The sequence below is a fragment of the Aquila chrysaetos genome, chromosome 8 (genome assembly GCF_900496995.4).
Source record: "Aquila chrysaetos chrysaetos chromosome 8, bAquChr1.4, whole genome shotgun sequence".
Taxonomy (NCBI): domain Eukaryota; kingdom Metazoa; phylum Chordata; class Aves; order Accipitriformes; family Accipitridae; genus Aquila; species Aquila chrysaetos.
Window position 1 is genome coordinate 40,060,490 of NC_044011.1, and position 21,354 is coordinate 40,081,843.

The 21,354-nt window shown below is 59.8% G+C and overlaps 2 protein-coding genes across 7 annotated transcripts; both read right to left on the minus strand.

Annotated features, from left to right (window-relative positions):
* Positions 1-4,584: 4,584 nt before the first annotated feature.
* Positions 4,585-11,277, minus strand: SCN2B (sodium voltage-gated channel beta subunit 2). 2 transcript variants are annotated; one of them, XM_030021791.1, is made up of 5 exons: positions 11,034-11,208; positions 9,244-9,392; positions 8,012-8,178; positions 7,390-7,600; positions 4,585-7,180 (listed from the first exon to the last, which is right to left on the minus strand). In XM_030021791.1, exons 1-5 carry the CDS (start codon positions 11,201-11,203, stop codon positions 6,981-6,983), a joined length of 897 nt encoding a protein of 298 aa, XP_029877651.1. In that variant the 5' UTR covers positions 11,204-11,208; the 3' UTR covers positions 4,585-6,980. The 2 variants fall into 2 exon arrangements, with proteins under 2 accessions (XP_029877651.1, XP_029877650.1); XM_030021790.2 differs by lacking the exon at positions 9,244-9,392 and having other exon boundaries at positions 11,034-11,277.
* Positions 11,278-13,188: 1,911 nt separating this feature from the next.
* On the minus strand, positions 13,189-21,169 carry JAML (junction adhesion molecule like). Of its 5 annotated transcripts, none has more exons than XM_030021788.2 (8): positions 20,163-21,169; positions 17,613-17,661; positions 16,078-16,241; positions 15,462-15,687; positions 15,172-15,301; positions 14,732-14,792; positions 13,961-14,056; positions 13,189-13,746 (listed from the first exon to the last, which is right to left on the minus strand). In XM_030021788.2, the coding sequence occupies exons 2-8, from the start codon at positions 17,653-17,655 to the stop codon at positions 13,585-13,587; spliced, it is 882 nt and encodes a 293-aa protein (XP_029877648.1). In that variant the 5' UTR covers positions 17,656-17,661; positions 20,163-21,169; the 3' UTR covers positions 13,189-13,584. The 5 variants fall into 5 exon arrangements, with proteins under 5 accessions (XP_029877648.1, XP_029877647.1, XP_029877649.1 ...); XM_030021787.2 differs by having other exon boundaries at positions 17,613-17,900; XM_030021789.2 differs by lacking the exons at positions 17,613-17,661; positions 20,163-21,169 and adding an exon at positions 16,352-16,650.
* Between the last annotated feature and the right edge of the window lie 185 nt (positions 21,170-21,354).

Here is a 21,354-nt window from a genome sequence, read left to right on the forward strand (position 1 = left end):
AATTGCCTGCACATAAGTTCACGTCTCCACGACCTTTTCCTCACCATCACGTCCATTAGACCTAACCCTCAGCAGCCCACATCCAAAAGGGCGGGGGGGGGGGGGGCCCTCCTAATGGAGGCCTCCGATGATGTGATGGGCAGAGACTGAGCTTCACCAGGTCCATTAGACAACCAGACCCCGTTGCAGAGCAGCAATTTGCGGGAGGTGACGCACCCTCAGAACAGGCATGGCGGGAAGCGGGGGGAGGAGGTGCAAGGAGCAGCACTGACCGTTTCTCGGGGCTGCAGTCCTTGCTGGCACAGGGCACGTGTCTCGGCAAAGCTCATCCTGGGGTGGGGGGGGGGGGGGGCAAGGCTGTACCTCCCTTGCTCAGCACAGCACTACAGCATGGCTTCCCCAAACAGCATTGCTGCTTTTCGGGTGTGAGAGCAGCTCACCCTGCCTAGGGGCCTGCCTGCATGTCTGGAGTGCCGCGGCCTGCCAGCTCCAGAGACTCCTCAGTCCCGCTCCAGCCCCCTTCGCAGCTCGCTCTCCTTCCCACCTGGCCAGGAACGCAAAGCAGGAGGGAAGAGGGAAAGCAGGAGGTTTTGCAGGGCACGGGGGCATCCCAGGTCACCCCGAGAGGATGCCAGCTGTGCCTGTGCGTTGAGGAGTTAGGGCTGCAGAGCTGGCAACAGAGGCAGGAAAAGTACAGGCAGAGCAGGCTGGGCAGCGCTGGCAGCCGGCGCTGCGGGAGCAGCGTGGAGAGTACTGCTGACGCAGCAGAAAGTGTCTCGGCAGGCGGCTGCGATGGATACGGCTAGGTGGTGGATACGGCTTGGTGAGGGGAGCAGCAGCAGCCACTGGCGACCAGGCGAGCAAGCGGTGTGCTGAGACGGGAGGAGGAGGAGGAGTGCTGCATCTGCTGGAGCCTTGCTAATTGTGAGGGGGGTGGCACGCCTCTGGGGAGCAGCTGGAGCCTTGCTAATTGTGAGGGGGGTGGCACACCTCTGGGGAGCAGCTCGGAAGAGGTCCGAAAGGGTGGAGGGATGCCTGTCATCCCTGCAAGGGTGCATGATGGCTGCTAGGGCCACGGTCACAGGTGCTGAAAGCGGGGGGAGGGCAGACGAGGCTGAGGCTGGACCCTCCAGCATCCGGTAAGCAGGACCACAGAGACCTGCAGCACTGGGGACCTGAAAGAGTAGCACCCGTACCCTGGTGCAGGGAAAGGCCGTTACGCGTGGAGGACTCCTTCCTGGCATGCTCAGGTGTCTGCCAAGTTTGCTTCCAAAAAGGTGGGTAAAGTTGGGATGGGTTTGGCCAAACTGCCATCGGGAATCCCCCCAGCAGAGCCCTAAATCCTTTTGGAGGCAGGGAGGTTGGGAATAGCAGCACTACCCAGCTGGGAGGGTCAGCCAGGAAAAACAAAAGGGCTCCAGCGGGCAGCGGCACAAACCGGGTGTGCTGGGCAGGAGGGTACCCAGCTTCTTCTGCAATGACATGTCCCTGTGGGCACTGTCTCCCTGCTGAGCATCTCTGCCGAGGCAGGGCTCCGCGTGCCCCGCTGGGGCCAGCTGGCAAGCCTGGTGCCATGCTGCCCGCTCCCGCTGCATGCCCAGGGCCAGCCGTGCCCTCCCGGCCGCACGGCCCCAGGGCTCGGAGCAGGACGCTGCCCGTCACAGGAGCCTGATGGAGCTGTCGCACTTGGCAGCTCTGGTCGGACTCCTCGGCCGACTGATCTCGTGAGACATCTGCCGCTGCTGCGGGCCTGGGAAAGGCTCGGCTCTCCCGCAGCCTGGCCTTGGCGAGCGGTGCGTGCCACGGCCGGGAAAGGCACTCACAGCAGCTGGCCCTGGGATTTTGGCACGATGCTGGGATGTCCGGCATGGGACCTGGGGATACTGCGGCTCAGCGGAAACTTGTTCTGCTGAGTCCAGCACAAGGCTGCTGTGTCTGGTTTCAGGAAAGGCGAGCACCCTGTGCTCGGACACTGTCACCTCCCCGGGGGGACAGGAAGAAGGACGCAGGGGTCCTGCCAGCTGGCTCGCAGTCTGCCGGGGGGGGGGGTCACAGTGGCTGCCAGGCCCCTGTGTACCCCTCGCTCCCTCTCACCTTGCACTAATGGAGCTGGGAGGGTTAAAATGCCAGGCTGCTCTCCGAGGAAGGCTCCTGCTTCCCTCCACATGGGTACGGGGGTAGAGCTGAGCAGAGCAGTTGGGCTGCAGCCTCCCAGCTCAATGCAGCAGGCGCAGCGCTGGCCCCAGCTGCCCTGGAGCATCCTACCGGGGCAGCCCTGGCCCCACTCCCGGCAGCAACGGGAGAACAGCCCCAGCCCCCTCCCAAAACTCCCCAAGCCAGGGGATGCTGGGCTCCGGGACCAGGAGCAGGCAGAGCCCTACTGCCTATGGAGGAGGTGGCGACGCTGGAACAGAGCTTCCCATCAGCACCTTATATTTACTGCAAGGTCCTCTGGCTGTGACCTTTAAAAGACAAGGTGGCCTGGCAGCCCGGGAGCTGGCAGCAGGCAGGAGGTGCTCGCAGTGATCAGATGCTGCAGGACCGTCCCGGCTGGGCCAGGCACGCCGGGCTGGGAGCAGAGCGAGAGCGAGAGGTCCCAGGCACGCAGACTGCGGGTGAGTGCTTGGCTGCCTTTGTCATTCTCAGCCTTCCCTTGCCTGCAGCTCTCCCTCGGAGCAATGCTTTCCCCTCTCCCTGCCTCCTTCTCCCTGCGCAGAGCCGTCCTGCCTGCTGCCTCCTCAGCACCCGCCAGCAGAGCTGCTAGCCCTCCGGGGTGGGCAGGTTCCTCGCCCCCTTTCACGGGCCCTTTAATACAAGAGGGGAAAGAGGAGCAGTGTCCCCTGGCAGCCACTGCAGAGGCATCTGCAAGAAACACTGAGCGAGGCCACTGTCCTGCATCCCAGGAGAAAGTTTCTTCCTGACCTGGCACAGCCCGAGGCCACCTCTGCCGGACCCTCCCCAGCTCTGGCTCTTCAGTGCTGCCCTTGACACCCCTCAGCTCCCTGGAGTTCACTGCCCCAGGCTGTCCCCTTTTCCAGGTCCCCTCCTCATTACTTCCCAGCCTCATGAGCAGGGGGGCCAGGCTGCAGGCAGCATTGCAGGGATGGCGGCTTCGGGCTCCCCCCTCGCAGCGGTCCCCCGTGGATCTCTGCACGGCACTGAGCAGAGGTCCCCGCCATCTCCCCACCTGCTCTCTTGCTCTTCAACACCTCGAATCCCACCTAGTCCAAGGAAATTTAAGTGCTCTGTAAAAGGGACTATCCCTGGCTCTGGAGAATCTGCAAAGCCCCAGCGCTGGGGGGGTCGCAGTCACTGCCCTCGGTCCTTTGCAGTGCTGAAAACTCACCCTTGTCGTGTCCCGCGGGGGTCTCCTCCATCATCCCACACTGCCTGCCTTCCTCAAGGGTTTCTTACCAGCGGCTCTCCCAGAGGAGACCCCATGCTGCCAACCTGTGAGTCCCCCGTCCCCTTTGCCTACGGGTGTATTCACCCCTCCGTCAGGCTGATTCCCCCTAGAGCTGGGTGGGTAGATAGCCGCATGCCCTCCTCCAGCAACTTGCTCCTTTCTGTAACGGCGAAGCCGTTCCCTGCCACGGGCCGGGTACCAATTGCAGCCTGGCTGGGCTGTAACCCCCAGCAGCAGCCCAGCACACTGTGTCAGGGGAGGGCATTAGAGGTGATTTTGGTGCCCTTCCTCCAGGGAGGGAGAGCTGCCTGCGGGAGGTGCACGGTTAAGCCCGCAGGCACAGTGAGGCGTGCAGGGTGGCACTGGGAAGAGCTGAGACTGCTGGCGCTGCTCACTGTCACCCCGCTGCTCAGAGCAGGAGCAGGCTGAGCGAGGTGGGCCGCCGGGCAGCGGGTAAGGCAGGGCAGGCAGAAAGAGGTAGTCGTAGGTGCTGGCCAGACTTTGCGTGTGTGCGGACTTGGGATGCGCAGGCATTCGGCAGCCAGGGTTGAAGGGGAGTTGGGAGAGGCACGACTGACTGTCACCCTCGTGCCTCCCATTCCTTGCAGGTGGGTAAACGGATGGAGGTGCCTATTAACTGTGCCCCAGTTGTGCCGCACCGCTCTGGTGCGTCCGAGCGGCATTGCCGGACGGCTAAATTGGACAGCAGCCTGGTTACAGGTGTTGATCACCCGGTGTGTGCCCTGGGCTCCGCTGGAGCCTGCTGAGCCTTACCTGCTGTGCCCCGAGCAGCTGCCGTCCCCGGCTCTCTGCGGAGCAGAGGTGGGGAAGTCGGCAGGGCGCAGCTCCCTGTAGCACAGCTGGTGCCCCGCAGTGCATGCGGAGCACCCCTGAAATCTGGGTGCGTGGAGACTCGGGCAGCACCGACCGCTCTCCCTCCCCAGCACCGTCCTGCCTTGCACCTGGCTCTGCGGCAGCTCCTGGGGACCGAACTGTGGAAGCAGAGGCTGCCCTGGGCTCCCTCGGCACCCAAAGCAGACCTGCTGCCACAGCGAGACTGAGCTCCGAGGACACGGGAGCCTTGTCATCCCCCCAGACAGACACACAGGCAGAGCAGAGCCGCGGGACCCTGTCCTGCCCCTCCAGCAGGCAGCAGCACAAAAGCATCAAGTGCAAAGTTGTGTTTTGTTGTTCTTTTGTTTGTTTAACTGTACAAAGAGCAATAAAAACATCCTACACTCAGCAGAGTGTTTGGCAAAAGAAACCCATCAGAAGGCGCAAACCCAAAACTATAGTCATGACCGATACCAGCGCCTCCTGTGTATATATATATATTTGTAGAGATTCTCTCTGTTGTGTACAGCTATGTACATACAGATGCATTGGCAAGTTGCAATCCACGGATAGTGCATGAAAGAAATGAAAGGCAGATGCAAGACCGGTCATGTGCAACAGTCAGAGGCCTTTGGCCGCAACGTTGCCAGCTCAGTCCCGCGTGGAGCTGCACGCAGCCCAGCTTTGAGCAGCAGGCGGGCCCGGGGAACCAGCCTCGCGGCCGGCTCCCCACCGGCACTGTACGGGGAAAGCCATCTGGCATGGGCGTGGGGGTGCGCAGGGGCAGGCAGCCTCAGCCCAGCCCTCCCCGGGCAGGAAAGCCGCCGGGAGAGGGGGAAGCCACACGGCAAGACAAGGCGCATTCCTGCTGCAGATGGGAAGGGGAGCGGCGCGGAGCCCAGCAAGGTCGAGCAGGGTGGAGAGGGCACGCGGGACCAGGGCAGAAAGCGATGGGGGCAGAGCAGGGAGCGCACGGCCGTCCCTTCATCCCCGGGGCCTGACAGCATTGCCTGCGGCGCTGCCGGCGTGGCACCCGCACGGGGACACGGCAGCGCTGGGCGGCAGGTGGTGCGTCGAAGGTCTCCCTTCTCCCCTGACAGTGCTGCTCATGGGTGACAGGGGACCTCCGTCACCGGGCCGTAGGCAGCGTCCCCTGGGGTTCCGTGCACTGGCCCTCTCCTGCCCCGTGTCCCACCTGCCGTGGGAGAAGAAAAGCCCGGGCACGGTGCGGCAGGGGACACTTCCCAGGGTCATTTTCCTTGTCTGACCCGCGAGAGGCCCCCAGGGCGAGCTCCTCGCGCACTCCAGCCAGCACAGCTCACCTGCCGGGTCCGACGCAGGAGGCAAGGGGCTTGCCCAAGGCCAGGCGGCGAGCCCGAGGCAGGCAGGACCGCCGGTTCCCAACCCTGGGGCTCGCCACGTCCCCCTGCACCGCAACGGGGTGGGACCAGCCGGGATCACCGCTCGCTCGCCCCCCGAGCTGCCTGGGGCCACTGCTTATAACGAACTGCAGAGCAGGCAGGGCAGCTCCCGGGGAGCGCTGAGGGAGCTGCCGCAAGCAGGGCAGGCGCTGGACCGTGGACGGGGCTGAGGCAGGCGGCAGCCGGCACTGCGGGGCCGGCGGCTGGGCGGCCTGGCAGTGCATTGCCGTGGCAGTTACGGATTGTGCAGCGCTCTGCAAGGGAGGCTGGAGGAGGCAGTCTCAGCATCACAGAGTTGCTTCGGGGTTACAGAGCTGTCCTGTCTCTGGGCCCCCGGTTGTGCCCAGTCCTTCCCAGCAAGCGCCCAAAAACTCCTCTTCCTCCCAGCAGCTCTTCGACCCTAGCAGCCGCACCCCGCCACTCCCCACCACCTTGGTTTGGCACATCAGCGGAACATTTTCCATTAGAATTACCCTCCCCAAGAAGGAAATGAGCACAAAAAAGTCAGCCCGGCACCTTTGGCTGAGATGCTCAGGCCCAAAAATAGCCCAACAGGCAGGCGGGTACATCCGTTACACACCAGGAGCCATTAGCGGCTCCAAAAACCAGCAAAGCTCAGAGCCGACATGTGGGCTGATGGTCATTACCCAGCCATCGGCTTCTGAGCAGGCTGGGACAGTCCCCGAGGAGCACGAGCTTCTTGTCACAGCACCCTCAACACTGGCACACAGGACTTGCAAGGAGGAGACGGGCAGCTAGCGGGGATCCCTCGGGGACGAGTACGCGGTGCCCGTGCCCTGGGCACAGCAGGAGCGCCTCGGGGGGTGAGACGTGGCCCCGAAGGCAGACGGCTGCTTGCCGTTGGCCCCTGCTCTTTTTCTAGCGGGACAGGGCGCAGACATCTGGGCATGGGGCTGCCCGGCCCTCTCTCTGCCCCTCCTGGCACCCCTGGCTCCGGCCCCGCCGCGTGTGGGGACCGCGCTCTTCCACCCCTCTCCCGCACCACCCTGTCCCCAACACCTCCCCACGGCCCCACGCAGTGCTCCAGCACGCAGAGTGTGCCTGGCGGGAGCGGGGGGACAAGGCGGTCCCAGCTCAGCCTCAGGGGGAGCCTGGCTGCGCTTCAGCCACCCTCTGCAGCCCTGCCCGCTGCGGCCAGCCTCCGGGGACCACCTTCTCTCCGCGCCCTGCTCCAGGCTGGGTGGGGTAGGTAGATGGAGGGAGGGATGCTCGGGGGAGACAGAAATCCTTGCTCTGGGAAGCACATCGAGGGGGTCACGCTGTACAGGGGTGAAGAGGGAGGGGCGGGCGGGGAGGTGTTACTTGGTGCCCTCGTCCGGGTTGCCTTCGCCGTCTGTCTTCCCTTCCTCCTCCGTCTTCTGGTCGTCCGTGTTCAGCCTCTGCTGCTTTTTCCGGCGCACGCATTTCACCACCATCAGCACCAGGATGACCACGGCCAAGAAGCCACCTACAGAGGCGCCCACGATGACAGCCACTGTTGAGTCATGCTTCGGGGGCTCTGGGGAGACAGGGCACAGGCTCAGGGCACACAGCCCCCACCTGGGGCAGCCAGCGGGAGCAACAGGGAAGCGGCAGGGCTTGCTCCCCCCCGCCGGGGAGCAAGCCCTGCATGTGCAATGCAGGGTGAAGGCAGGGCACGGGGTGGAGCAGAGAGCCAGCTGGCACCCATGGGTGCCTGACAGCAGAGGGGACCGCTCCACCGCTTACCTTTGGTGAGCACCTTCAGGCTGATGCTGGCATGGCCCCGGTGCCGGTCCGGGGGGTTCAGGACATAGCAATTGTAGGTGCCCTCGTCCTCCAGCTGCACGTTTTTGAGGGTGAAGGACACGTCATACTTGGTGGGGTTCCCGGTGAACTCCACCCGGTTCCCAAAGCGGTCCAGCTGCTTGTTCATGATCTTCATCCGGAACTGCAGAAACTGGACATCCCACGTGGGAGAGGAGGTGAGACAGCGTTTGGCAGCCCTTCTGCTCACCTTCCCCGGCCAGGCATCCCCCTCCCCTGCACGTACTGCCCTGGGCATGCACCCACGCTGCACGCTTGCCCCTGAGCCGGCCAGCACCCGCTCAGCTCTCGCCCCCACAGCGGCCAGGGACAGGGTCTCCTCGCGGCGCCTCTCCCCACTCACGCCTGCCTGTCCTGCCACATCAGGGCAGCTGCCCTGACCGCTTGTTCTTCACGCGGTCAGTTGCTGATTTTCCCTGCGGCAGAGGAGGGCCAGAGCAGGAGCAGACATAAGGAGAAGGCTCAGGACCCCAGGGAACACACACGACTACTCCGAGCTGGTCCCAGGACCTCTCAGCTGATCCCCAGCCCCGGCGAGACTCACCAGCTCCTCAGAGCAGTTCCTGCACTCCTGGTATGTCCAGTTGAGGGAGAACTGCTTGTTCTCCACCTTGTAGCAGGAGTTGAAGGTGCAGGAGAGCTTCACAGAGGAGCCATTCAAGGCATTGATGGTCGCGGGAGCCATGACCTCCATGCCCAATCCCGTGGGTGCTGCCGCAAGCACAGAGAGCAAGAGCAGAGATGCAGATGAGTTAGAAAGGGACACAAGCAGCCATCCTACTGGCAAGGCCGGTCTCCCCATCCCACCCTGCACGCTGGCTGGTTGCACAGAGCTCACCCTGGGGCCTGGGATTGCCTTTCAGGCACATTCACGCACAGACCATGCCGAGGCCAGCCAGGAACGGGGTTCCCCTGCACAGCAGTGACAGGGGAAAAGGGGGGAGCAGCCCCAGCCCTGGCACCGTCCCTTGGCCGTGCTCTGCAAGGGCTGATGACCCCTCTCTGCCATGCCTGCCCTGATTGTGCCCAGGGCTAAATTCTGCTGACTCCAGGCAAGCTCTGCTCCTTGTCACTTAAACGAGGCTTTCCTGCTGCAGAATCGATAACGCTATGCAAAGGGCTGAATGCAGCATCAGCATGCCGGGCTCAGCACCACATCCGCGGAGAAATTTATGGCTGCGCTCATCAGATTCCATTCCCAGCAGGACGCACTACAGCGGCGAGGGCTGGGATCTGCCAGGGCCAGCCCCTGGGGGCTGCAGGGGAAATGCAGATGCTCCCCTTCCCAGGGGTGTTCACGCAAGGATTCTCTAGCTGGGAATGACTGGGCCAAGATCTCAGTCGCTCCTGGGGGGACAAGGCCAGTCCCTGTACCTTGGCCTTGCTGTGTCAGACAAACGGGGGCATTACCCGGTGCAGCTCACAGGGCAGGATCGCTCAGCCGGGGCATGGGCAGGGATGGGGTGTCCGTGCCCTGCTCCCTCTTCCACTCCTTTCCTGCAGCTCCCCTGGTCTGATGGCTGCCCCAGCAGCACGTGAAACCCAGCACCTGCATCCAGCATGTTCTCCCCAGCCTGCAAAGGGGAGGGCGCACATGCCGAGACAGGCTCCCGTGCAGCCAGCTAGCTGCAAACTCTAAGGCTAAGCCCCAAGAAGCACAGGGACAGAGAGCCCTGGAGGGACGGCTGGGAATGCCGAGACTGTAAAGGGGGGCTGTGGCACCCCGCAGGGCAGGGACAGCGACACTGGCAGCAGGGGCTTTTCCGATCACCTCACCTCTCCCCTTTGGCTGCTGCTCTTTGCTCTCAAACCTCCTTCCTGAGGTGCTCCTGAGTCGAGCCCCGTGGCCAAGCTGAATGCATGTCAAGGCTGCTCCGCTGGCTAATCCACTCCGTCTGCAAGCAGGGCAGGAAAGGGGCCAGGCTCTGCAGCCAGGGAAAAGAGGCTTTTCCGAGTTGCAGATATGGCTGTTTCGAGCCACAGCTCTTGCTGCGAGGTGTGAACCAGCAGCATCCTGAAGCCAGCTCTCTGGAGGCAGAGGGGTGCCCGCCAAGCATGGCCAAGCCCCTGGAGACGGCTCCCTGCTCGTGCTGGCAGCCCAGCAGCCGTGGTGGGCACCCTCCATCCAGCCCCAGTGCAGGGAAGGCTCCCCACAGGGTGCTGGGAGGCAGAGATGGGGAGAGCTGGTGCACGGGGACAACTCGCAGCATCCAAGGAAGCAAAAAGTGTCCAGGCCTGAGCCGGCCGGTCTCCCAGCCTTGCTGCCCCATCACAGCCCACCCCCTTGGACGCTTTCAAGAAAAACCTCTTAGAGGTGGGAGAGAAGAGCAGGGAACCTGCCCATCTCAGGAGGCCCTTTCACAGACCCAGCCCAGCAGGCCTGCTTGGAGGGGCCCCGGCACAGACGTGCAGGCTCGAGTGCCCGGCAGCCCTCGTGCTATGCCTACGGTTGGGCGGCATGGCTTTGCGCCATGTCCCAGGGCACCCCGGGGCTCTGCAGAGGGCAGAGGTGCCACCGGGAGCTCTCCCAGGCTCTGCGGTGACAAGGCAGCCCTGGCCAGGGCTTTGCCGTGCCACCTGGTACGGCAGGACCGTACCGCAGCCAGAGGGTCCTCGCGGGCAGCCAGCACGCGATAGACACGTGCCCTGGGAGCACCTATGTGCTCAGGTCCAAACTCTGCCACTGCCCTGGGCACCCAGCACCGGGGGACAACAGAGGTGGAGAAAGAAACCAGCTAAAATCCCTGGGACCGACCGTCCAGGCTGCGTCCTTCGGTGCCACGCATGCTCCCAAACGCTCTGTCACACTACACCCTGCACCCAGGGCTTGGGGGGGGGGGGGGGGGTAAAATTACAGCCAGCCTCTAAAGCAGACTTTGCTGGGCTTTTTATCCGCCATTTCCCAGCCTCTCTCCTAAAGCAAAGGCAGCCCACCAGCAGCTCCAGGACCGGGTGAAGAGCATTTCACAGAGGTGATGCGTTTCTGTTTCCAATCAATATAGACCCAAACCTGCTGACACACGCCACTGCCTCCGGGGCAGGGCAGAAATGCAGAGACTATGGTTTCCCCCCCACCCCATGCAGCACCATCAGCCCAGAGCCCACCGCCCCAGCAGCCAGCCACAAAGCAAAGGGCAGTCACGAGCCACCCGCAGCCCACCAGCCACCGCCTTCCCAGCAAGGCAAAGCCAGAGCTGCCCCCTCTCCCCGCTGCAGCCCACATCCCTTGCCTGTCATGCAAACAGCCTTGCACTTAGCCAAAACCTCCAGCGAGCAGGATGCACAGCTTTTTTAAGAGAAGCCGCAGTTGCAACGTACCCCCCATCCTGCCTAAAAGCAGGTCACCCTGGCTGGCGGATTGCAGCAAGGGTGCATTTCGGACCACCTCCGTCCCCATCCCTGCGGCACAGCATCTCTCGCTGGCTCGCTGCTTCCCCGGTGACAGGAGGGGCTTCTTGGGCCTGGGATGTGGGGAGGGGGCTCCTGGCCAGAGAGGGTGTTTCTCCCCAGCCTGGGTGCTCTCCCCTGGCAGCCGTGTGCATGCAAGGGGTCAAGTCGACACTTACCCAGCAAGAGGAGCAAGCTGAGGCCAGTGAGGAACAAGGTGGGCTGCGGGAGCCAAGCTTCCAGGCTCATTTTGAAGGACTTTTGTGTGTGGAGAGGACCTGGTATTGGTGTGGATTTTGGTGGTGGTGGTTTGCTTTTTTCGAACGCCCGGGTTATTTGCAGGTGACATATAACATTAGAGCTGCTTTATTTCCACAGCCCAATATGGCTGGCTGGAGTGGTGCTGGATCGAAGAATTCAGTAAATGCTATGGTTGGTGGATTTCAGCAGGGGAAGTGGGAGGGCAGAAAAATTTTCCCCTGAACAGAAGGCGAACGCTCCTGGTGCTTAAACACTCCTGCTCCATGCTCCGGGGTCTGGTTGTGGGCTGTCACAGCGCTTCTCCTGCCTGCAGCATGCTGAGCCCAGGGCAGCCGAGGAGCAGGTTGCTGCTGGGATCCCCTCTGGCCCTGCAAACTTGCCGTTGGAGCAAGTGGCACTCAGGGTTCCTCTTCCCCCCAGGAGGCCAGGAGTGCAGGGAGGGACTCAGCCGGTGCCCCACAGCGCAGGCCTGACCTTGAGGGTTCCCATGGCCCCTGCAGCCCCCTGATTTCAGTGGGGACATGCAGATGTGTCACCTCTGCCCTGTTGAAGGCCGGCGACCCAGCCCGGCTCACACCGCTCACAGCAGCAATTCCCACTCTCGAGGGCCCAGGAACATCAGAAATGCCCTCCCAAAGCCAGGCAGAGAGCAGAGGGACTGATCGGGCCTGGGAAGGGCAGAAGCTCCCAAGGAGGCAGCCCGCACAGCAGCCCAGCCAGCGTGCCCAGGAGGAGGCACAACCGCAGGCCAGCAGCGGGTAGAAGCACTCCTGGTGTGCCTGCCTGTTCCCATGCTGATGCGAGGGCAGCCTCCTTGCTTCCTAGGGATGCCAGACTCTGCCAGCACCTTTCCTCTTCCCCAGCAGCATGCTATCCCAGGGCAACGCCCTCTCTTCATCCAGCCCTCGGATGGGGAAGCTGGAGGTCTTTGGTCCCCTTCACACCATTGGTGAAGAAAGCCTTCGGGCCATGGACTCCAAGCCTGGATTCAGGCTGCAGAGACCGGTGCAGGAAGGAGACAACATATGACCTCATGGGCACCAGAAAGCGAGCGACAGCAGCTGCTCAGCCACCTAGTTCTTGCGCTGCGGGACGCAGCGTGGTGGGGTTTGCTGCAGCAGCATCAGTGAGGAGAAAGGCCAGGGGTGCCCTGGAGCCAGAGCACATCTCAGCGCCTGTGCACCAGAGCCCTAGGGAGGAAGGGATGGGGCCATGGGGCGGCAGGAGGGACGCAGAGGTGCTCTGCTCCCCAACCAGCTCCAGGAGGGGAAAGGGGGCAGCCGGGTGAGAAGGCATCAGAGAAGTGCCAGGGTGAACACAGGCAACGCACTTTGCAAACACACTCGCTGCACACGCAGCACGGTTTCCCAACCACGCTGGGCAGGCAGAGCACGCTCCGCTCCGCTCGAACGGGTCCCCCAACCCCGCAAAGGCAGCAGAGGTCACCTGTAACCCCCGACACCCCAAAACCAGTGCTGGTTGCCGATTCCTCCTGTAATCCCTTTAATTCGGCTTCATCCAGGAAAAGAGAGTAGGGTGTCAACGTGAAACCAAGGACTGCAGCCCGGCGCAGCCCGCTGCAGTCTCCCAGCCCGCAGAGCCGGGTGGGAGGTGGGCCCCGGCCCCCCCTGCACCTGGACGTGTCAAACATCTATCTATAGAACCGGAGAAGAGTCATCTTGCTGGCCTCCCCCCGGGCCCGGGCAGCAAGCCCCGGGTATAGGGTGCACGGGGACGTGCTCACCCATAGCAAGCAGCTGGTGCGTGGGAGACACGTGCGAGCGAGCACACATGGGGGACCCTGCTCCCCGTGGGGGACCCTGCTGCCCGGGGGGCCTGCCCTGCTCCCCTCCATCCCGGCAGAGCCAGGGCAGCGGGGTGGCTCGGTACAGCCCAGGTGCTGCAAAGGGACCCCCTTCACGTCCCATTGGGTTTTACTGTTCCCGGGAGCCAACGGGGCAGGTGTGGGCGCCCTGTGCGAGGCTGCACGTAGGTGCAGGGGCTCCCAGGTCCTGGGCCAGGCAGGTTTTGGCACTCTTGGCACTTAAGCAGGAGGTAAAAGGAAGCCAGGAACAGGGAAGACTCCCTGAGCTTTATTATCTTCAGAAGATACCACTGGCACGGCTCCCGCTGCATCTCCCCCCGCCTGCCAGGCTCTCCATGGAGATCATTATCTCGGGACCTGGAGCAGCACGGACCGGGATCAAAGCTAGAGCACGGAGGCTGTGCCTGCTGTGCCCCGCTCCAGAGACCAGGAGACAAGAACCAGAGGGATGTCTCTCCCCTGGTCCCCCAGCAGACAACTGGGGTGGGACATGCCCAAGCAGTGGCTCTGACATGGAGCACGTGGTAAAGTGGGACAGCTTCTTAGAGGAAGGGCTGACAGTAGCAGAACGCTGGCCTGCCCGAAGGAACAAAGATGTCTTGTGCACACCTGGCTGGCTAAGGGGCTTACATCCCTCAGCACAGCTATTTCTGCCCCTCTGGAGCCCAGGGAAGTGCCGCCTCTGGTCTGCCGTAGGGTTCCTCGCTTTGCCCATCACCCTGTCTCCCTTCTGCCATCCATTCTGCCGGGATCACCCTCTTGGCCAGCTCCACGTAGATGCCGTTCTCCTGGAAGTGAGAGGGGTGCTGCAAGGAGCAAGGGACAGGGCGTGAGTCTCACTGCAGGTATTGGGGCCCATTTGAAGTGGACAGGAGGCAAGGGATGCTGCTGCCTGGCATAGGGAGCAAGGGGTCAGGTCCTGGATGCTGTCACCCTGGGGAGGGGGGCAGTCATGTAGGGGGTCACACCAGCCCTACAGCTGCACGCCCTGCCCACGCCTGCCATGGCTCGGCTCCTCACCATGGTTATGTAGGTCTCCTCAGCTCTCCTCTTCTTCCCTGCATCCTGTTCAGCCTTGGGTATCTCAGCTCCAGGAATTGAGAAGTAAAGCGCTTCCTACAAGGGGGAGACCAGGACACTCAGAACTAAGCAGTACCCAAAAACACGAGGGCTGCCTTAGCCCAGTCATAGGACTGGCACCAAGAGCCATGGCCCTGGCTGGCCAGCAAACAGCACCTCATGCTTGGCCAGTGTGGGATTCCCTTCCTCAGCGTCCCCAGCCCTGTGCCCATACACCCCAAGCCAGTGATGCCTCCGTGTCCTGAGGACACGCAGCCTTAGCTAGGGACGAGGCAGCAACCATCCTGCGTGAGGATGACCCCGGCTTCAGCCTCAGCGGGAGGCTGTGGCCCAGGACCCCATCTCCCCTTGCCAAGCCTCTCGGCTCCCAGGCATTCAGCAGCTGCGGGAGCATTTGCTCCATCAGTGCCTCCTCTTAACTGCAAGCCAAATGAAATGGCAGGACCTGGGGCTTGTTCCAACTGCAAGGCACACACGCAGCCGGCAGCACAGCAAGGAGCCCGCAGCTCTCCTGTGTGCTCGCTGGGTGTGGCTGGCCACACGAGGGCACAGCCCAGTGTGCGCACAGGCATGGGTGCTCTGCACCTGCCCTGTGTGCCCCATCCCTCCCCTGCTCCCGCCTCTCCTCCCTCTCTTCGGTTCCTGCAGGTTGTGGCCGTGTCCCAGGGGAGGCACACAGTCCCCTCCACACAGCTCAGCCTCAGCAATCACCTCTGCTTTGCTCTTGCTGCTGCCGTTTCCAGTCCTCTCCAGAGCCGTGTTGGCTGCAGACCTTGAGGGAAGGCAACGGTAGTGTCATCTCTGGCAAGAAGCATCGCCTACTCCTCCTGTCCCTGCCCTCCCTCTCCTGGGACGCCGGGATCCCTTTGCACATGCCTCGGTCAGGCCGTCCCCACTGCAGGCATGCCGGGAGCCCAGGAGGTTTGGAAGCAAAGCGGGGACTGGCCAGGGCAGCATGACACTAGAGGGCAGCAGGAACCTGCACCCCACTGCGGGCAGCGGCATTGCCCGGGATGATGAACCCCCGGGTTTCAGCAGCTCCAGCCCTGCTTGGGGCAGGTCAGGCTAGCGCTTGGCCAGGGAGAACAGTGCAGGAATGCTGCAAGGAGGTGCTTTGCTCAGCCCCGTAAACCCACAGCTAGCATTGGTACCTCTTCCTCAGGCTGAGTCCGGCCAGGAAAGCCAGCACAACGGCCACACAGCCACAGCCCACAGTCACAGGCCAAAACCCAGAGTCTCCCGGGGCTGCAGAGTCCTGGGTGCCTGCCGCTCCTCGTCCTGCTGGGGAGACACCAAGGCAGGGGATGGTACACACAGGGTCCCCGGCCCTACCCCAGGAGAACTGTGGTGGCAGGTCTGAGAGCCTCCCAGAGCCTCCGCAGCCCCTCCACATGGGGCCGAACAGGGTGACGGGAGAGGGGAGCAGTCATAGGGCGCGTACCTCTCTGTCCTGTGGGGCTGACGTGCAGCACTGTGTGGTTCTTGAAGATGCTGCTGTGCTGGAGCAGCCGGATCTCACACACGTATGTGCCACTGTCGTTCACCCGTACATCCTGCAGCTGGATAGAGCCATCCCAGAGGGAAGGGTCCCCTTGCCACTGTGCCCGGTCCCGGAAACGGCCCACAGGGATGCTATGGTTGTTGTAGTAATAAAACACCATCTCCTCCTGCCAGGGCACAGAAAGCATCAGGTGAAAGGAACCCAGCGGAAGGGCACTTCCCTGTGTGTCTTCCCTGCTCAAGAGCCCTCAGATCGGGGCTCGCTCCCTCTCCCCGTGGAGCGCTCGCTGCACACGAGAGCCCAGCTAGCTGCCATGCTCTCTTGGAAAGCCCCAGGACACAGCACCCAGCGCTGTGGTTCCCCTGCGGTGCAGGGCCATGGGGAGCAGTGGAGGTGCCCCGCGACCACACGGGGGAACCTTCCTCCTCTCGTGGCCTGGGCCAGGCAGACAGGCTTCCCCACAGGCTCCCGAGAGCAGCAGGGCTGCCTCGCTCACCCTCCCCTGCCATCTGCCCCCGTGCACTGCTCCACCGCCCACCCCCTGGTCCCGACCCACCTTCTGCATGCCGGCTCCTGCCACGCGCAGCCAGTCCACTTTGGTCATCATCCACCCCTTGGCCACTGGGTCTAGGAAGAGGCACTGCAGCAGGACAGAGTCCCCAGCGCTGGCTCGAAGCTGAGGCTCCGTGAACACCCAGCCAGCCAACCCGCTGCACCGCTCTGCCAGGGACAAGGACAGCAGGATGAGTCCAGGGAGGACGGCCAGATGCAGCCTGCCTGTCCCCATAGATATCTCCTCTCCAGATAAGCCTGGGGCTAACGGCACTGACCAGTCCGGAGCGCAACGGGGAGGCCCTGCTCCTTGTGCGGGCAAAGCCTCTCCCAGACCCCTGCTTTTGGTGTGCCTGGGACGCGGGGCAGCACATCCTCCCAGTCGCCAGACCAAGGGCTGCTGTGCTCGCTGAACAAGCCACGCAGAAGGGAAGTAGGGAAGAACAACCCCAGCCCTCTGCGTCTGCGAGCCAAAGCCCATAGCTCCTGCAGGGTTGTTGCTGTGAGTCACTGGCTGGGAGAACCAGTGCTGCTCTCATCTACACCAGGCCAGGGGCAACTCAACCGCTTCACACGCATTTCAGTTCCTCTTTCACAACCTGCTCGTTTGGCTTCCTTACCCCTTGCTCACAGGCTCCTGACCTAGGCTTGGCCTTGTCTGGCCACATAACTACTGCTTAGGGTTTCTAGAGAAGCTGGACAGTGGGGGAAAAAAAGACAAACCAGAGGAACATCAAAGACCACAGAGCTGACATAACCAGCACGAAGCAGCTGCTGACACAGTGGGCCGCGATACATGCAGCAGGAAGGGGAAAGAAGTGGGGCAGAAAACATCCCTGGAGCTCGTCAAGAGAAACCCTGCTTGCCCCAGAGTCTGCGCTGGCAAAACCTAGCAAGAAAAGTGGCTGAGACTCTGGCACTTGTTTGTCAAGAATTAGGTGAGCTGCTTCAGCAGGGAGCTGCTCAGACAGGTAGACTTTTCCTGCCATCTTAGCCATTCTGCTCACTCTGTCCACAAGACACTGAGGGCTGAGCCCTGGCAAAGCACCAAGTACTTGTCTGATGCCCTGTAAATAACAAATGCAAAGTGCCACAGCTTCCCAAACAGGTTTCTTCTGGTCTTGACCAGCTGTGGAGCTGAAGATGACAAATATTTGCCAGTGGAGAAGACCAAGGGAGCCAGTTGCCTCGAGCAGGGCCAAAATCAATACCTTGGAAACCTTTCCCTGTATTTAGACTTGGCAAAGCAGTTCTGCTTCTTTCAAAGCCTTGGAGCCTGGCAAAATAAGTACAGGACTCCATCCAGGGATGCTGTTGCAATTTGAAGCCTATATATATGTGAGCTCTGCAGGAAGGGAGTAGCAGCACGTGGAGACCAGAGGAGTTACCAGGAGCCCCCTTACTTTTGCCAGCTCCAGGCACCTGTGAAACCCCAAGGGGTTCTCACTGCAGGAAGAGAGAAACCGATGGGTCTTTTGGCAAAGGCAGAGGGGAAAGCAGGCAAGGTATGTAAAACCACCAGAATGACTTACAACTTACCCAGCCATGTCAGCACCAGAGTCAGGCTCAGCAACGCCTTCATCTTACTCTAAAATGAACAGCAACGGCGACGCATGCATCAGTTTCCCCTGGGGCAGGACACCAACAGCTTGCAACCGAACTGAACCCCAAGGTCAGAAAATTACTTCTTCAGCTCTTCGGAGAGGGACACAATCTTTGCTGCCTGGATGTTCAGCCTCTCAGGTTAGCCCCTATCCGAGCTGGGAGCTTGAAACTCCGTGAAACACAAATGTCAGATACGTCTCTAGTTTGAGACTGCTCTGAGCCCTGAAAAGGAAGGGAGAGAGACGGGGGCAGGAAGCTTAGCCTGAAACACCTTTGCATTTTCCCCTAAGTAATGAATCTTTCTGGTGGTTTGGGGGTCAACTCTTTAGCATCTGAACTGAGATGTTCATAGATGCTAACTCTGCTCAAAAAGCAACAGGACTTTTCTTCTACTACATACTCAGAGAAGTTTTGTCCTAAAAACACAGACCCCTTACTCTAGCAATAACCCCCTTGCTCCAGGGTGCTCCACATAGTGAGAACTTCTGCTGGAACCCTTCAGGGTCTGTTCAGACAGGGCCATGTTTGGTCACTGTATTCAGTTTGACCTGCTGCACATCTCTCAAAATAAAGCCAACATCTCCTTTCTATGTGTTGTAGACATATCCTGCAGCCTGAGGAAGGACTGGCTGTCATCATCAGGAATATGCCAGCCAGCGTTCACACATGGATCACAAGAAGGCAAAACTCAGTACCCTGCTTGCTGTGTCTCTGCTCCATGATTCAAAGCTATGCCCATTCAAAAGTGATAAACACATTTAAGGGCAAAAAGTTACTGAGAGAAGCCCTCCCACTTGGAGAACCTGGACATTACAGTTGAATTTGAGGCTGCCATTCCCAGCACATGTTTTCCAATACATGCATTTTCGCTGCAGAAATAGAAAGACAACAAGAGCTGAATCATCTCTGAAATCTTGCTAGCTTCTCTCATTTTTCCTCCATTGTGCAAGTCAGAGGATCTCTAGACCAGCTTCAGTAAAGGCTCGGGAGGGAAAAAGGTCCCAGATATTTCTCCCCAAGAAACAGCCATTACAGGATTTAGAATAAATACATAAGGTAAACTTCTGCCATTATTCCTACTGCTCTCAGAGATTAGCGGTTCCCTTCAGTGCTGTGGAGCAGAAAGCCACAGCGCCAGATCTGCGGTGCTGGGGTACCAAGTTTCCTGGGGCAGCGCCTATGTCCCTGGCACTCCGTGCAGAACCAACAGTGACAATAACACCAGGTGCAAAGGGCAGCAGGGAGGTGAGAGGGGACGTGCCAGCTCCATGCACGCACGGTGGAGCAGCAGGAACAGCTACTGCGGCTCCGCAGGGCGCGAGCAGGGAGCGGGGAAGGCCTCCTCCCTGCCGCTGCTCATTCCCTAAGAACGTTTCCATCTCTTTCCAGGGCCAGACATGCTTGCTAATTCCTTTTTCTTTCCAAATGCATTTTTCTCGGCGAAGGAAGCTCAGAGACCCCCCAAGACAGGCTCAGACAGGGATTACGGGCCTAGAAGCAGCTGCTGGGGGACCCACGGATCTGTTCTAGGCTGAGAAACAGTCACTACAGCTTTCCAGTCAGTGCATGGTGTTCTTGCCTGTAGTCAGTGATGGAAAACCACCTCTGCCCTTCATTGCCCTCCCCTTTCCACAGACAAAATCCTGAAAAGTGTCAGCAAGCCTTCTGGAATTCTCTCAAATCTGCCTTTCAAAACACACGACCCGTTTGGGGGTTGGGTTTTTTGGAGGTGGAGGGGAGAGCTGTGCGGTTTGACTGCACCGTTTGCAGCTCTGCCATGACACAGTTGCTGTACAACCCGCACTTGTGCACACATGACCTACAAACACAGCAAAATTCATGCTCAGCTCCAAAGCTCTCAGCTGGTGCAGCATATCTCAATGCAGCAGGCCAAAGCCTCCTACTTTCCAGCTACATTGCCAAAAGCCGTAGAACTCAAGCAGAGCTACACCCTCCCAGGACCACCCCCACGCAGGACCCAAAATAGGAGCCAGCTTAAAAAAAAGTTCTCAGCACACAGAAGCCTGCATACTGGCATATCTACGCTCAGAACTTCAAAAGTTCTCTGTAGCTGAGCTACTGAGGCTTTGGTCCTTATTTGCCATCAAATCCTTCCTGGACTTATTACCATGTTTCTCAGCATAAATTCTGGTCCTGTCTGGGAACACATTTTTGCAGGGTCTCCCTCTGTGACACGCACCAGCAAGTGGGTGCTGTGCATGCACTAGCTGAAGACAGCAGCCACTCGCTGAGGCTGTTATGTATATTATGGTGCTGACATATCCAAATCCTTCCGCAGGGTAATTGCCTTCACTAAACAGATTAGGGGAAAAAAAATATGTAGATACTACACTGCCTTTGCATTTTCCTACTTTTGCACATGGTATCTGAATCCTCAGCACTTCTGTGTTTCCCTAGTTCTCTTTCCGGGAAAAAGAAAGAAAAAAAGAAAAAAAAGTAAATATTATGGCAAAAAATACTCACCTAGCATAGCTTGGGGCAGTCAACGTGTCTCTCGCATGAAGGGTTCTTCAGTGACTAATTTGGCATATCTGAAAGAATCGGTTGCTGAATCGTCTTGAGGTTGTATGTGCGAGGCATTTGTCTTTCTTACCAGTCCTTGGTTTCGAGTCTGTTATTTCAGGTTCAGTTTGGTGGTCGCTTTCAACTTGCAAGAGGAAGTTAAGAGCTAGACTGAGGTACTGACAAATCAGAATGCAGAAGGGACTCTTATGGAGAGGTGAGAAGAATTACAGATGCGTATGCCCAAGAGGAGGTGATGGGTTATGCGGCTTCATAAGAAGACACTTCACAGGTACACAATGCGGCTCAGTGCCAGTCCTTCCATCGCAGCAGGCTGATCAGATCAGTCATTACGTGAGAAGTCAAGAATGGAGAGATCCTTGGCAAGCAACCCTTTTGCAGCCAGTGCTCCCTCCTGGTTTGTTTTGGGGGATCAGAGCTGCTTCAGGAACTGCCACTCCTGCAGACTAGATCTCGTCCTGATGAGGTATCAGCAGCAAGTGACACTGAGTAACTTTGCTGAGCCTTACTGCTGATGCTATCAGGTAAGCATCAGGTTAGCAGGTATCCTATGGTCAATACAACTTGACATACTTGGCATAACATAGTCAGTCAGCTGTTACCCTTCTGGAACACAAGATAACGCTGCATGGAACTGGCACACTGCCTCCTCTCCAGTCACTTTGAAAGTCTATTTTCATCCTTCCCCTTCCTCTGGAGTACCACAGCAATCACTGTTCTCTACCCTAGTATCAGCTGTTTTAATGGTACACAGAGCAACTTCCATACAGCTAGCAGAGAAAGTTAAGTCTTACTCATGCTCAACACCATTCACAATCTAGAATACTATAGCTTCAAGGTGGCAATTTAGCTTTACACCAGAAAGAGATTTGCCCAGGATCTAGCCCGCTGTTTGCAAAGGAGTCGTAGTTGAAGGCAAATATTTTGCAGAAAACAAGAGTCATTTATTTCCACAAAGAACTTGAGTGATGTATTATTGCTGAAAGTGGAACAACAAAGCTACTTCCTCTAGGCTGCATATCCCACCAACACTCATTCTCTGGCAAGTTTGGGTTGGGAGAGACATTGTGTGCTCAGGAAGCACAGACTGTTTAAATATTACCTTATAGTAGGCAGGAGAAAAATATATTTC